General features: G+C 37.4%; 1 protein-coding gene across 17 annotated transcripts in view; it reads left to right on the forward strand.

The window, feature by feature from the left end:
- The window catches only part of MADD (MAP kinase activating death domain), a 112,811-nt gene that overhangs the window by 68,396 nt on the left and 27,696 nt on the right, over positions 1 to 16,719 (forward strand). For 4 of the 17 annotated variants that reach the window (XM_063289709.1, XM_063289712.1, XM_063289710.1 and 1 more), the window contains 10 exons: positions 122 to 328; positions 2,557 to 2,610; positions 8,130 to 8,230; positions 8,497 to 8,580; positions 10,706 to 10,864; positions 11,283 to 11,391; positions 12,152 to 12,214; positions 12,516 to 12,636; positions 13,013 to 13,118; positions 16,132 to 16,242. In XM_063289709.1, the coding sequence (XP_063145779.1) occupies positions 122 to 328; positions 2,557 to 2,610; positions 8,130 to 8,230; positions 8,497 to 8,580; positions 10,706 to 10,864; positions 11,283 to 11,391; positions 12,152 to 12,214; positions 12,516 to 12,636; positions 13,013 to 13,118; positions 16,132 to 16,242 (1,115 nt within the window). The remainder of the gene's footprint in view (positions 1 to 121; positions 329 to 2,556; positions 2,611 to 8,129; positions 8,231 to 8,496; positions 8,581 to 10,705; positions 10,865 to 11,282; positions 11,392 to 12,151; positions 12,215 to 12,515; positions 12,637 to 13,012; positions 13,119 to 16,131; positions 16,243 to 16,719) is intronic. The other 13 variants (XM_063289713.1, XM_063289717.1, XM_063289719.1 and 10 more) reach the window with 6 other exon arrangements.

Below are 16,719 nucleotides of genomic sequence, written 5' to 3' on the forward strand. Positions count from 1 at the left end.
ACCATCTGTCTAGCCCCTTTTCTCATCTTTTCTCATTCCCTCTCTTCTGATTGTTGTTGGCATGTTTATTTGTTCTTATTTTTTTTGGCTGCTTATCTCTCTGTCTTCCTTTCTTTTAAAGAGCCTGAAAAAAGAAAGCGAAGCCCAACAGATGGAGCAATCACTCCGGTTGGCAAAGATCCTATTTTAGCCAGGAGGGTGGAACCGAAACCCAAGGTGCAACTACAAGTACCTCAGCTCATGCCAAGGGCACCAAGCCCCTCAGGGAAAGGGCCAAGGGAGTTTGACACAAGGAGTTTAAAGGAGGAAAATTTTGTAGCTTCTATTGGTGTGTATTTAAATATTTGTGGAATGCACGAAAGTGGTTGTGCATTGGCATTAGAATCTACTTGCATCTTTCCCATTGAAACATTATTCCCTTCATTGCTCCAGTAGTGTGCTTCACTCTCACTTAGTTTGCAAAGACTAGTCATGTATGTTCTTCTCACATTTTGAACAAGTATTAACTCAACATTTTGGATGTGTTAATTTCCTTTTTTAAATTTGGAGACTACTGTATGATACTGACATCACAGACTTTAATTACATCAAGTTGAGTAAGGATTACTATAAACAAATTGGTAGTCTGGTCTTTAATGGGATGTTTCTTGGAAGTGCATATACAAATGATTGGCTGACTAATATATAAGTGCAGATTATTTTACAGTCTGATCTATTCATTTTTATTTGGAAGCAAATCCCACTGAGTTCTTAGACCCGGTGCTATGTATATACAGTGTAAATAGGATTACAGTTATGTGTATTTGGACTCATGGGTATTCCTATATCATTGTCTTTCTTTTTTCAGCAAAACTACACTTTAATGCTTTATCCTCTTATGTATTCCTAAGAAACAAATGTTTGTGTCTAAGTATTTATAGTAACATACAGAACTCTATATATTACATAGAGTTCCATTAGGTTTGGAATTACTGCACTATCCAGATAGAAAAACATCTAGACAATTTTCTGAATGATTGTCTCTTCTTTAGCTCTGTTATCTGAATTGATAGGTTAGTGTCTAAATTTTTTGATTTTCAAGATTAAACAACAAAAAAAAACAGGATTTGAAGGGTAGTAGCAGAAATAACTATCTATGTGCAGGGGAAACAGATTATTCAATCTCAGGACACTATAGAAAGATTCTAAATTTATTGCAAATTAGTTTATATAACTTTTTTGCTAACGAGTCATCTGCCATAATTTGAGGTTAATAGATACTGAATCCTGTACCAATATGCATAGCAAACAATCAGAATGACAATAAGTAAGGAAAGATGAACAGCTGTTATATGTTCACTACTAATATTAGACAAATCAGTGAACGTGGGGGTCATTTTCAGTTTAATATGAATAAATACCACTGTTACGGTAATTATTTCATTACAGTAAAAGCTATATAAGTACCAATTGCTATTCCCATATTTAGACTGTTAGTTGTTCCTTTACCAAATAAACTATGGGGAAACTGATTTAATTTTCCGGAAGCTGCAGTTTGTTCTGTCATTGTTTCATCACAGTGAAATCCCACTCTCTTAACCTTCAATAACTTCTTGCTCTATTAAGGTTTTTTCCATGCTTTCCTTTCATTGCAGAATAGTAAGAAATAATTCAACCCAGTATTTCAAACCTTTTTTGGGGGGGGAGCTAGGTTTTCACCTTCCCTTTTAAGTTTCCTAGCTTCTGCTTCCTTCTATAAATTGCACTGATTTAACTTGAGTTTTCTAGCAATCTGATTTGATATTATGCCACTAAGCCAGTACCTGGAAGGTCCTGACATTTTTTCAGTGCAGGAATGAAAACCTCCTAGAAATGTAAAATGGTTGTTGGTTTGCTATGTAGATTGCATTTTTACCTACTTTTGGGGTGCTTGAATTCTGAACAAATATTGCTCTTTCTATATGGATCTCTCTCAGAAAACCCTTTTTAACATAGCTGGGAGAGTACTGTGAATTGATTAAAGTTGTTCTGGGCAGTATTTGAACAGAATGGCTTCCTCTTTCCTTTTCCCTTTTTAAATTCTTTTTGCAATTTAGTCAATACATATTCAAGAACACACAATACAAAGAAGAACAGTAGGTAAAGTCCAACAATCACGATGGGGGTAGCTGAATCCAGACTAAACGTGTATGAAAAAAGTATGTTGGCTAGAAGTATTATTTTGGAGACACAAGAAATTTAAATGTTGGGCATAAAGCACCTGACAAAATCTCTTTATAATCTGTAATTTCTGTGAAGTCAGATGAGATCAGGTAGGTGAGTCTCAGAGTTATTTTTCTCAGCCAGCAAATTGCATGTGATTCTTTTAAAAAGCATTTGTTTATTAAGATAATGGAGGCCTCTGCTCCTGATCTAGCTGAAGAAGTAATTATTTCTTCACATGCCAGTTTTCATTAATCTCTGTTTTGGCAGTGAGGGTTGGGTGGCTTACTTTTGTTTTTGTTTCCATTTCCACCTCTGATCAGCATTTGATACTTCTTCTGTCTTTCTCTCCTGCTTGCACTGCATCTTGAGTAGAATTGTGGAACAAGCACCAGGAAGTGACAAAACAAAAAGCTTTGGAAAAACTGAGTAAGGAAAACAATAAAAGGACAGAAACATAATACTCCCCCATAGCCTCCCCATAACTGCCAACTCCTTAAGCTTTTGATTGAACACCCATGTTACATGAGCCATAGGACAGACCAGGGAGGTCATTTTATAAAGAAACATAGTGTTGAGTTACCTTGACGAGCCCTTTCCTGTATGAGGAGAGAGAAAAATGCTTTAGCTCCTCTGGCTGAGTTTCAAATCCTTTCTTACCACTGAATTTATTTTAAAAAGGGTTTTGATGGGTTTCTCTCTTAGGAAGGCATGCCTACAGCTTCTGCAATATTTTCATTGAAAGAATGTTTTGTGTGCAGAGTTTTTTGTCCTATTCCTTCAGCAATAGGGGTTTGCAAATTTAATGATCTATCATTTATTTTCAATAGTAATGATCAGTTACTTTGAGGTTAAAATAACTGGGGAATTACATGACCAACTATGATTAACTTGTAATGGAAGACAAGACTTGTACATTGTTTTTAAAGCTATAGTTCTTTATTACTGTGTTTAGGAAACAGCCAAAGCCAACTGCAATCTTCTGGTATGATTTGTAGCTGTGAGCGCTCACAAATAATAACTCCAGTAAACATGCACATATATAATTGTGCATAAGTGTACACATACACATACCATTAATTTTGAGTAACTGCTGATTAGAAACAAAAAACACCATGACATTGATGACTGTGGAAAATGGGAGGGAAGTTAAAGAGGAAATAGTTTGTTAGGAAAAAGTGAAATACTCTGTTTTTTTCTTTTACAGAGTGCCCTTTCCTGCCAGCATTATATAAAAGAAAATACTGATGTTTTGCTACATACATCTGTAATATAACGTGTGGTTTGCCCATACTATACCACTGATTAAATTAAGCTTTGGTCAAATCTTGAAAATAGTTTTACTGTTTAATTGGTTACAGAATAATCAGTCTTTTGGGGTTGAACGTTGCATTCAGTTTTTTGTTGTGTACCAAAAGCTGCACTTAAAAAGTAGATTGAGCTAGCACCAAGAAGGCAAGATATCTGATAATACGTAATAAATTAAATTTGTGAGTTGACAAAATAAATGCAGGGTGAGGCTTGAAAGCAGAGCACTCTCATATACAGTTTTGCTCCACTGCCCACATGAATCTTTAGAAATGAAACTGCTAACACTTTCACTTCACTCAAAGTGGTTTCCAGCTAGTTTGCTGCTGAATTAAATATATATTACCATACACCATCAATTGTTTTGGGATGGTGGGCACTTCTCTTTGATGAATAACCTACGTGGCAAAGTCAACTGCAGTCCTGCTGATTCTCCTGGTCCACTTGGCAGCTTTTTATGCCATTAACCATATAACCTTTTAGACTGTCTGGCAGGATGGGAGTTATGAGACCAGTTTGCAGTGGTTCTTGTTCTTCTTTTTTGGCTTGTATCTAAAAGGTGGTACTGTGTAACTACAGTTTGACATCTGGACCATTAACCTCCAGTGTCTGCAGCAGTGTTTCATCTTGTCTCCTATGCTGTTTACAGCTAGATGAAACCATCTGGAACTTTAGAGTGGGGTGTCAGCAGTATTTCTGCTGTTCCTTCCCATCCAATTCCAAGAAAACAATATCCTTGAACATTCCGTAACTTCCGTAATAGGCTGGAGTAAAGATAACAAACTGACATCCAATACAGAGAAGACAGAGGGACTGTTAGTACATAGGAAACTTTCAGGACGGGAGTTGATTACATTTCTTTTTTCTTTTTTAAAAAAACCTTGATCCTCACTGTTGTTGGATTCACAGATGGTAGCTGTGGCAAGCAGCATGTACACCAGCTGTGATTGCTACTGAGTCACATTTGGCATCAGTTGTCCATGCTTTGATTACATCCCACCTTGATTATTATAATGCACTCTAAATGGGGTTATCTAGAAGTGGCCGTTGGTGTAAAATGTGGCAACTAGGCTGCTAACCAGTGCAGCGACCAGGGATTGTAAGGTGTTTATGCTGAAAGTTCTCCATTGGTTTGCCATATGTAACAAGTGAATCAAACCAACTTTGTACTTGTAGACTTTGCTTCTATACTACCTCAAGAGCATTAACAGGACTTGTGTGTGAAACACAGGAATATGCACACACCTTTTCATTACCTAGTTGAAAATTAGGCCAGCACAGCATGCATCCTCCCAACTTTATGTGCAAAAAAGAAAAAAACAACTCTTAAGTGCAATCCTTCCACTTCTAATTTCCCTGGAGAAAACCATTTTTTTAAAAAAATGGCAACTTGGCAGGTCAGGCAATATAACAAGCACATCTTCCTCCATCTAACTTTACTGCTGCTTTCCATTCAGTGGTCTACCACCAGGTCACCTCATTCATTCTAAACCAATAGCCACAGGAACATACATGGCTAGGCTGGGAAAAGTTTGAAATGGACAATCCAGGCAGAAGACAAAAAATGACAGTAGTTGAAAGGCTTTAAGTGTTTCCTGAAACAGCCAAATTTTTTCTGAGTCAGAAACAAAACTCTCAAAAATATTCATGTTTTGTTTTGAGTTTAGAACCCGCAAATGACCATTCCGGTGACAAAACTTGTGAGGATGAAATGTTTGTACATTGCTAAAAACAACCTTTTATCAAAAGGCAGACTGATAAGAATGCTCCCTATCAGTTCTTTTTTCCTTTGGATGCTCCCTGCTATTTACCAGCTACTATTTTTTTCTGAGCCAGAAGACACACTTCAAAGTAAAGCCTAGGACTAGATCAGTGCACCATTTTTATTTTCTAAGTGTGCCTCTAAGGCCCATGGTGGTGCTGGGAGACATTTTTGTAAATAAAAGTGAAGCTGGCATTTTGTTTTGTAATATGCTAGCTTCTCATTCTAATACAAATTTAGAAATAATACTGAAAAATCAGGGAAATTGATTTTCTAGCAAAGTATTCATTGGCATTTAGCAAGACAGGTATTCACAGATTCATCAGTGCCCATAGACACCATGTTAGGAACTCCAGCTAAATAATAATAAATATCACTACTAAATACTACAAATGTAGAGCTTCTAAATTCACGATTTAACAGTAGCATTTAATCAAAATATCCATTTGACTCATTAAGGAAGCTGGATCAAATTTATATATTACAGTTTCTGAGGCTTTTTAAAATATGCTCCTTTCAAGGAGGTCTTAAGTTATCTTCTTTCCTATCTTAAAGCTGAACATTATGCTAGTTCATCTGCTGCAGATATTTGATCTTTCTGATTCTATTTTTAAAACCATATATTTAAAGGAAAATCGAGAAAGATGAGGACTGTTGAGAGATTTTTCCCTTACTCTGATAAAAGAACTAGTTAAAAATTTGGCTTTGCATAAATGTCTCATGCTCTAAAAAATAAATTTTGAGTGGGCCATTGGTATGCAGAGAAATTAACCGCATAATTTAAATGCAGTACGATGCATTCATATAATACTATAATACAGTATTCGCTGGATGGCTATTCAGGGGTAAGTTACTGAGTTTAGTAAGGTTTACTCCAAGGTGGTTGTATATAAGACTGCTCCCTTGATTTTTGTAATAGATAAATCTCTTGTATTCTCTAAATTTAATCCCTATTGCCTTTAGTGAATACATACTTCAAAATAAGGTTGTCCTAGTCAAATAAAATTCAATTTACTTTAATTAAAACTTGTCCTCCTCACAATTATTGTTTGCCTTTGGATGACCAAGTGCTTAAAGATGTTTTTGTTTGTTACTGATATGTATGTGTATGCACGTGTGCACAAATGTGCATACAGTTAATTGAAAAACAAGTGGTGGTATATATTTGAGTTAATTTATAAAGAAATGACATTCTCTGCTCATATCCTTTCACTTCCAGCAGTATTATGAACATCAAGTACCCCATCAGTCAAATCATTTCACTATGATCAGAAATCTACGTTCTCTACCATTAGTAATTTATTAGATATTCTATGCATTAATCAGTTCATGTTTAGGCTCCCTGAATTACTAAATGAGTAATTACTAAATGCTGCAAATGCTGCAAAACGCCTATCAGCCAAGGGTAGAATTATCTGAAAGTAGGGCCCATGGTTTTTGCTCATCCACTTTCCTTTATTTCCTGCAAAGCAATCTGACATAATCAGAGTCATTTATTTGCAACCATGTTTGGAAATAAATTTTGAATCACTTAAGCCAAACATTAACAAACTGCTGTCAGTTACTTTTTGAGTGCTTTAAAATATATTCTATGCAGAGGATTCTTGATGAAATGTCATGGGAATATATACAACTACATCGCATTTTTGGATTAACTAAATATCTTTTGTATAGTTTACCATTTTTGAATAATATGATCATCCCAGAAATTTATACTAAATGCCCTTCTGTTCAAGAACACTTTAGATATTCTTTGTCTTTCACATTCTTGTTCCCCATTTTACTTTTTTTGTATTGATACTGTCTACTAGTAGGTATGTGGTATAACCCCACTCACACTTTTAATTCCCAACTCTTACTATTTAGTGGTATGTAAGGCATTACTTGATTGTGTACCAGGTGTTGCCAGATGACATTTCATGTATTTGTCCTGTAATTAAAAGAAAAACCCTCCAAATGCTGGTCATGTGTCCCTGTTATGGAACAGTTGGCAGATATGGCTATGGCAGAAGCATTGTGCTCAGTCTCTTCTCCCTTCTGAAATCTTAATGGTGAACCTGTGTAGTCTGTAGTATATTTTTCTCTTGCCTCCTTACTCCCATTGCACAGTGCTTTCCAACCCTTCCCAATTCTGTCTCTCCTTTCATCCATTTTCTAACATTTCACCAGACAAGAGTTTTTTTTAAAAGGTGAACTGCATGAATCTCTTTGGCTTCTATATTATTTATGAAGAGGATGGGATAATCAGTGCATGTCATCTCAGCAGCTGAAATGTACACTCTTACTGTTTCACTTTTGTTATTACAAACTCTGGAGAGCCATTTATTTCATCCTTTCAGTCTCTGTAATTTTCCCTCCAAAGTCCATGTTTTACCTTTATTTGTGGCATACAAATTACTGATTATTGCTTTTTGGTTGGTTGGTTAGTTTTTCCATTTGCTAGTCAGACAAGTAGAGGAAAAAATCAGTATATTGGATTGTGTAAAAAATGTCAAACAGTAAGAAATATTCCTTTCTAAAAAGCAAGCAGGATCAGAACAAATCTTACATACAAATGGTAAAGGTATGGCTGTCCAGAGTGATGTGATGACTGTTTGGCATGCTTTGTATTAATTTGATGCCTGCTTTGTTACCTTCCTTTCCTAGTAGTAACTGTTTAAGATTGTTTGTTTCTCAGGTGCATTGACATATTGGACAAAATAGTTGGCTGTAAAAAAACTGGGCTATATTGTTACTCCATGGTATTGAGCAAATAGGGAAGAAAAAGAAGATTCTATGGGTCCTCTCTTGGTACTGTCCATTCACAGCTCCAGTTTTCTGCCCTATAATTCTTTTTTTTCCCTCATATTAATAAGATCATTTACTTTGCTTTGATTAGGGTCAGAAGGTACAAAACACTTCTTTGACTTGGGAGAGACAGATGAGAAGAAATCCCAGATTAGTGCAGACAGTGGTCTAAGCTTAACCTCCAGCTCCCAGGTAAGTGTAGCTGTTCAGCTTGGAATGGGTATGTTGTGAAAACTTCTTGTCACCTTGTAAAAGAATCCTGCCTTTTAGTGTGGGTGTGATAGTCTAGAGAAATATGGATGTACCTTTTTTAACCATTTAAATTTGTAGATCCTTGGGCAGGTGATAAATTGTCCCAATTACCCCCAACTCCCAAAGACCATTTTGACTAAACCTCCAGATTGAAACAGGAATGTCTAATGTGTATTATTTTGCTTCCTGTCAATTCATGATTTCAGAAGAGTGATCTGGATTCTGTGGCAAGTGTGGGGCCTGCTGTTATGATCCGAAGCACCAGCCAAGATTCTGAAGTTAGCACAGTGGTAGGGCATGCCAAAACAAAATGTCTGGGTTTGATTTTAGCAGTTATTTTCAGACTTTCTTATGTATGTGCATTTTTTTCTAATCTGTAAGTTATAGGTGCTGTGTATATGCTTTTGGTTATGCTTTCTCTTTAACTCTCTAAGCAGCCTTTCTCAACTTTTTGACCCTGGAGGAACTGTTGAAATATTTTTCAGACCTCAGGGAGCCCCTGCACATTCAGGCTCAAGTCTGTCTGTCTGTCTGTCTGTCTGTCTGTCTGTCTGTCTGTCTGTCTATCTATCTATCTATCTATCTATCTATCTATCTATCTATCTATCTATCTATCTATCTATCTATCAAATTTGTCACTGCCCATCTCCTCCCACCAGAGGGACTCTGGGTGGTTTACAATAAAATAATCACTAAAACAATAAATATATAGAATGCCTTATAAAATTACATAACATTAATAATATAAATAAGAGTAAAGCCCAGATGGCTGTGATCTCATTCCGTCTTCATGTGGAAGGGGTACTTCAAGGCACTAGCCAACCCCAGGCATGACTGTTCTCCTCCCCGCCCCAAGCCAGGTGGCAGAGCCAGGTCTTCAAGTTTCTCCAAAAGGCCAGGAGCGATGGGGCTAGCCTCACTTCTGGGGGCAAGATGTTCCAAAAGGCGGGCACTACTGCAGAGAAGGCCCGCTTCCTGGACCCTGCCAGATGGAATTCCCCTACCAATGGGGTCCTCAGCATGCCCTCTCTGCAAGATTGGGTGGGGCGGGTTGATGTAATGGGGAAGAGGCGGTCCTTCAGGTAGCCTGGCCCCATGCCATGTAGGGCTTTAAAGGTGATAACCAACACCTTGAATTGGACCCGGAAGCAAACTAGTACCCAATGCTGCTCATGTAGCAAAGGTGTTATATGCACCCTTCTGGGGGCACCAAAAATAGCCTGTGCGGCTGCATTCTGGACCAGCTGAAGCTTCCAGATACAGATACTCTTCACAGATAGCCCCATGTAGAGTGTGTTGCAGTAGTCAACATGGGAGATAACAAGGGCATGAGTGACTGTTCAAAGGGCTTCCTGATCCAGGAAAGGGCATAACTGGTGCACAACACAAGCACAAATATAGGCCAGAAGTTACAACATTATTATATTTGTTTCATGTGTAGGCCTGTATATATGCATTAACAGTGGTCTTAAACAAAAATAAAGAATGAAACTTACCTCTGTAATGCAAAGTTGCCTGAATTTGAAATATTTTTTTAAATAAATCATGATCTCCCAGGAAACCCCTAGTGGCCTCTCATGGAACCCTCTGGTTGCATAGAACCCTGGTTGAGAAACCCTGCTCTACAGTATATTTTTATTTAAGCCTGTCCTCTAGTTGAGGACATGTCCATCTCAAAAGGTATGAGTGCCTTATTCATACACAATTTTATAATAAGCTGTTATATATTCCTTTTATGTTTGTATTGATAAATTATGACCTTATACACATTTGGAAACAAAATAGCAAGTTACACATTTGTCGGTCTCTTATTTTACAACAATTCTGACCTTGCTGCTTTGTTTGCAGAGGGTGTATATCTCTAAATGTAAAGGAGAGGGAGAAAATGAGAAAGAGATTCAGAACAACTGTACTTTAATCATGCTAGATAGAAGTTGATCTGGAGAAGTGCTTTGAAAGGCTTTCAAGATTCTGCTTATTGCCCAATATACTGTTTCATTATACTGGTAGTAAAGATCTTTCCAGAAATCCAAGTAGTTCTTGTTTCTTGAGTCTGCCAGCCTTTCAGGGCTTGACAGAATCTAATTTATTGTTAAAAATGCAGTGAATATGTTAATAGATAAAATGAGGTCCAAGTCTTTGTTTTTTTATAGCCTTTGAATAAGTTACATTAAGACTTAAACCAAAAACACTTTGTCCTTCAAAGATCACTTAATATTCAGACTGAATCCGCATTCCCAGTAGGCATCCCTTTGTAACATAACCAGGAACACTCACTACCTTCCCATTTAATTTTTAATTGATATGGTAGAATGTTGAGGTTTAGTTAATTTTAATGATGCTGTAAGTGCGTCTTTGTCTTTACAGTATATTGGGCAATAAATAGACAGACAATATGTTTATTTTCTTCTTCAGGTGAGCAACAGCTCTGGAGAAACGCTAGGAGCAGACAGTGACCTGAGCAGCAATGCTGGCGATGGCCTTGGTGGGGAGATTGCTGGAAATTTAACAGGATCACGAGGCACCGTATCAGACAGTGAAATTGAAACAAATTCTGCTACTAGTGCTATATTTGTAAGAAAGTACTTCATTTGTTAGGTGTTCTGGTGTTGGAGATAGCTAGAGCTATTATCTGGTGGAAGGGAATTTTGTCGGAATAGCTCATCCATAATGTTGAACTGCCAATCCAAATGTGGTGGCCAGTTTAGCTGCCCAGCATATATACCTCCCACTTTACTGTACATCCATGTCCTTGATAGTTCACTGCAAATTCCGATTGACAAATGACAAGTGCTCTTTCTATGTAGTATGAATATGTTTGGACAATAATGTGTTTTAATTGCCTGGAATTTGAGAAGTGGCTATCCTGGTTCTTATGTCTTTTGCACTTATAATTATTTATCTCCTCGATAAGATTACTATTTCGTTTTCAGAATTACCTTAATTAATTACATAATAAGAATCTTCTGTCCTGTGTTTGCTTTTTTAAAAGGGTAAATCTCATAGTCTGAAAAAAGCAATGAAAGATAATAAATGCAGCAGCCCCGGAAGAGTTCCAGTGGATGCAAGTCAACGAGTTTATCTCTTTGAGGGACTACTGGGTAAGAGTAAACTTTTGGTTTGATGCATAGTCTTGTTCTAGTCTTTGAGATCTTTTCTAAATAATCTGAGTGATGATGTGAAGCTACCATGAATTCTCTATAATGCCTGAATTCTCTGACAAGATACATACAAATGGTAACTTCACTGTCTTCCTCAAAGCATTGCCACTTGCTTGCAAGTATTGAATTGTTCATTTACTCTATACTCTGTGCAAGGTGGCTTTATCATTGTAATTATCTTACATGTTTATCTGATTGGAGCAAATACATTATCAAGACCACAAATTTAAGATGATCACCCACAGAGGAAGAGGAGACAGAAAAGAAAAATTACTGTTTGGTGCTTAAAGAAGGTTAAATTCGCTAAGCAAAGAACCCCCTCTCCCTAAGTAGCAGTTAATTTTCAAACTAATCTTCAGGGCATCCCTAATTTTCGGCAGAGAAAACCATTTTGATCAACAACAACATGTATTTATGATTTATACTGTTTATGGATTAAGGATACTTAGAAACAGTTAAATCCTGAAATGTTTATTTAAAAATACTATCTCAAGATATCATTACACAGTCTGGTATCGATCAGTATACAGTGGTATCTTTGAGATGTTACAACTTTTCCTCCATTTAACTGTATTTTGAAATATTTCTCGTGGAAAAACTGAGATTGATCTGTCTCATTAATCCATAGCAAATGCTTAGATTTGTCTTTTCTTTTTATTCTTTCTTGCTGCCATGTTGCTGCTTGCTTGGAATTATAAAGGGAGGGATAAAGGATCTGTCTGGGACCAGTTAGAGGATGCTGCCATGGAAACCTTCTCTATGAGTAATCATTTCTTCTTTCTGCTTTTCTGTGCATTAAAAAGATCTCAAATGTATGGCTTTTCCTTGTTTCTGAATTCTGCAGCAGTTTCACTTAGGAATATTGGTAGAACAAGAAAGGAAATGGTATGTGCTTTAGGACAGCTAGAAATCATTTATGAAGTGAAATCAGCAGTAATGCATTTAGTGGCATAGAAAGAAGATATCTGGTTTAATCACACTTTATTATTTGAGGAAAAAATGTTTATCTGATTCTGTCTTATAAAAATATGAGATCTTTGGTTAACAAATTCAACGCTAACTAGGTAAAGAACGTTCAACTCTGTGGGATCAGATGCAGTTCTGGGAAGATGCTTTTCTGGATGCTGTGATGTTAGAAAGAGAAGGAATGGGAATGGATCAGGGGCCTCAAGAGATGATTGACAGGTAAAGTACAGATCCCCATAATTTTTTTCTCTGCAATATTTCAATTATGACTAAATCTGTGTAGGAATTCAGGATGCAGCTTTATTCTGGATAATTTGTTTATAGGTGTAACTATAAATGTAACTAATTAATATTTATGTGTAACATTTTCTTCTTCATAAGCTTTCTTTTTCTTTTGCTTATTTTAAAATGCAGAGGCTATTAAGGAAAATATTTTTGTCCTTATGTAGAATTAATTTAAGCTATGGAAACCTTGAAATAAATCTGTGGAGAGCTTTAAAACAAAAAAGAAAAGTAGTGGAGCAGTGTATAAGATTTTGTAATCAGTGACTGAATGTTCACTGTTGGCTTCAGTTAATATATGTTTCTTCTGTAGATATTTTTCTTTAGGAGAACATGACCGAAAACGTTTAGAAGATGATGAAGACCGTTTATTGGCTACGTTGCTTCACAATATGATTGCGTACATGATTATGATGAAGGTGCTTTTTTTTGTTGTTTTGGTATTTTAGATGGAGTCTTGTGATAGGCGATGCTATAAAGGTGTTGCATGATGTAGACTGCACTATTTGAAAGAATGTGTGAAGGGTCGAATTTCCTCTTTCTAGTTGCTAAGCGTCAGTACATTCAGGGGTCACTTTCTTTTGTGCTAACTGAAATGGGGGTGGATGGAGAATCTCTTGGAGAAGTGATTTTCCCAGAGATTTAGTTTGCTGATGCTCCTCTGTCCCTCTCTTTCCCCTGAGTTTGATCTGAAGAAAAGGAGATAGAAAGCAATATATTGAGTGATTTTCAGTGGACCTATTACACTCACTGACTGATAAGAACTCTCAGCCATCTAGACTCCATCACATTTTATTTTTAGTGTATTTATTGTATTTGAAACTGCTTTTGATTTTAATTTCATTTTTATTGTAAACCGCCCAGAGTCCCTCCTTGGGACGGGGATGGGCGGTGACAAAGTTTGATTGATTGATTGATTGATTAAATAAATAAACAAACAAACAAACAAACAAACAAACACACACACACACACACACACACACACACACTAATAACATTGCATTGTTTACCAGTAAGCTTCCTGGCTCAATTATTACTCAGTTATTACTTTTGAAGTTCTTCCTTTAGGACCCAGCACCCACTAATCTGGCCATTTAGAGAAGGCCTGATGTCCTAACAGCCAGGAACCACGCTGAGACAAGAATAGGTCTCTAGTGTTTTATTACTGCTACATGACAGAAAATCCTAACAAACTGAAGAAGCGTGGGAAAAACCCAGACAGATAAACCCCAAAGGCTAAGGCGGGCCCGATCTGTGTCTCTTTGAATGGATACCTAATTCCTCAGTACTACGCATGCGCTTTACAGCCTGGATGGGAGCCCCCTGCTCGCCATCCTTACTCATGACACCTGCTGAGAATACCCCTCCTGAGAGAAGTAGGTTAGTTGTTGAATTAGGTGGTAGTCTTTCCCTGTAGTAGATTCCACTCTTTGGAACAGTAACACATTAACATACACATGCACACCTGCTGTCCAATCTATTTGCAGCCTCTTTTCTGTTAGCCTTCTAGAATCAGCCTAAAGCTGTTCTGTTCCAGCATGCTTTTGACTCTAGTTGATTGAGTTTTTTGCTTTTTTGGTCATCTGCTCAATCATGTCCAATTCTCGGAGACTGCCTGGACAAGTCCCTGCAGTTTTCTTGGCAGGTTTTTCAGAAGTAGTTTGCTATTGCCTCCTTCCTGGGCTGAGGGAGAGTGACTGGCCCAAGGTCACCCAGCTGGCTTTGTGCCTAGGCAGGACTAGAACTCACGGTCTCCCAGTTTCTAGTCTAATGCCTTAACCACTACACCAAACTGGCTCTTCTTGAGTAGTGGCAGTTCAAATCCGCGTGATGGGGTGAGCTCCCGTTGCTAGTCCCAGCTCCTGCCAACCTAGCAGTTCGAAAACATGCAAATGTGAGTAGATTAATAGGTACCGCTTCGGTGGGCAGGTAACAGCGTTCCGTGTAGTCATGCCGGCCACATGACCGGCATGTGAAGTGTCTACGGACAAATGCCAGCTCTTCGGCTTTGAAACGGAGATGAGCATTGCCCCCTAGAGTCGGACACGACTGGACTTAATGTCAAGGGAAACCTTTACCTTTACTTTACACTGCCCAAAGTCCTTCAGGATTGTGGCAGGTTATAAAAAATATTAAATAAATAAAGTAACAACAAAACAAAAAGATGCCTCTTCTTATCATTTGTATGATTTGATCTATATGCCTCTGCTCCCAGAATCACCTTGGAAATGTCTGGTGGAGTATATCTGGCCACTCATTTCATTTCTTTGAGCTATTTGAAGTTGTTCTGGAAGCAGGACAAGGGAGGCAGATGAGAGGATAGAGTATATCTTAGATGCATGGATCACTAGTATGCAGGAACAATCCAGTATTAGTGACTGACGTAACAAACTATCATGCATTTTTGGTTCATTAAAAGTCTTGAAAATAAGTAAAATCTCCAAATTGGACTGGTGTCTTCTTGGACATATTCCAAGAAGTTTTTTTTAATAGCAATATGGAAATGGTTTGTCATTGTCTTCTTCAGGATTTTTTTTCCAACTCATTTATTTATTTATAAGATCCTGACACAATCATAAACAACGCCAAAAATATATCAGAAGATACATTAAAAACCCAACAATATAATACCTGGTGTCACACCCCAAAAGCCTTCCAAAAAAGCTCTTCTTTCAACTTTTTCCAGAAAGCAGGTAATGTTGGAGACAAGCAAACCTCCAAAGGGAGGCCATTTCAGTGGACTAACAACACTTCTGGGCTTCAGCCCTCCTAAGCTCCCCAAAATGGGGGACAACCAGCTGCTTCTCCCAGCATGCTTGAAGTGGTTTAGCTGACCCTAATGGGGGGAATGCAGTCCTGCAGGTAACCCAGGGCCAAGTCATAAAAGACACTATAGGTTAAGACCAGCACTTTAAATTGTATCCAGAGCTTAATAGGAAGTGAGTACAAGACCTGCAGGTGTAATGTGAGCCCATTGGCAAGTAATCCATGAGCACCCAGGCGACTGCATTTTGGATGGAGTGAAGCTTTAAAGTGGTCTTTAAAGGCAGCCCCATGTAGAATGTGTTGCAATAGTCTAATTGGAGTAGACAACTTGGCTGTTGGTTAAACAACTTCCCTGTCTAATCAACAGCTATAGCATTCCCTAGAAGTCTCCCATCCAAGTACTCATCTGGCCTGATCCTGCTTAGCTTCTGTATCCACACAAGGTCAGCTGTGTACTGCCACACCAGCTGAGTCTTATTGAGTATGCTTGAGATCTTCTCCTTTCCTTATCTAATTAATGTATTATCTAATTAATGTATTAATTGAAATATAATGATATGTCATGTAATGTTTTTTATCTTTATATTGATATATAGGTCTCCATAAATGAGATATTTCTTTAGCTAGGAAAGTATTATTTATAAAGTACTGCTTTTGGCTATGTAGGTACAGAAGAATGATATTAGGAAGAAGGTACGCCGTTTGATGGGGAAATCTCACATTGGTTTGGTGCATAGTCAAGAAATAAATGAAATACTTGACAAAATTGCCAGCATGGTAAGTTAAACATATATTCGTTCTTTGCTGCGAGGGGAAGAAATAAAAGCATTAATCTTTAGCTTGTACTTCCAATACAAATGGCATTACTTGTCAAAAATTTGAAAGTGCATGTGAGTTATAGAGAAGTTTGTATACTTTCTAGTATGCTTAATATGCAATGTACAAGATGATGATTCTATATCGAGATTAGTTCATAGTCATGAAATATATTTTTCTTCTGTTGTACAGTTCAGATGCAATTTATTAGAATGTTGTCTTGATATTCCCAAGAAGGGTTTCAAACCTGGCCACTAGTGCATATGGATGATGTAGACTTACTTAACTGTACTTTGTACAAAAAAGAATCTCATTCTCAGGAAAGGCACTGTTTTTTCTGAACTTCATATGCAGTGACTCTCAGGACTCTAGTAGGAAACTCCTGCAGTTCTTTCATATTGTCCATGCTACCTGAAACTGATGGGACTGCAAGACTTC

This window comes from Candoia aspera, chromosome 1 (assembly GCF_035149785.1).
Source record: "Candoia aspera isolate rCanAsp1 chromosome 1, rCanAsp1.hap2, whole genome shotgun sequence".
In the NCBI taxonomy this organism is placed as follows: domain Eukaryota; kingdom Metazoa; phylum Chordata; class Lepidosauria; order Squamata; family Boidae; genus Candoia; species Candoia aspera.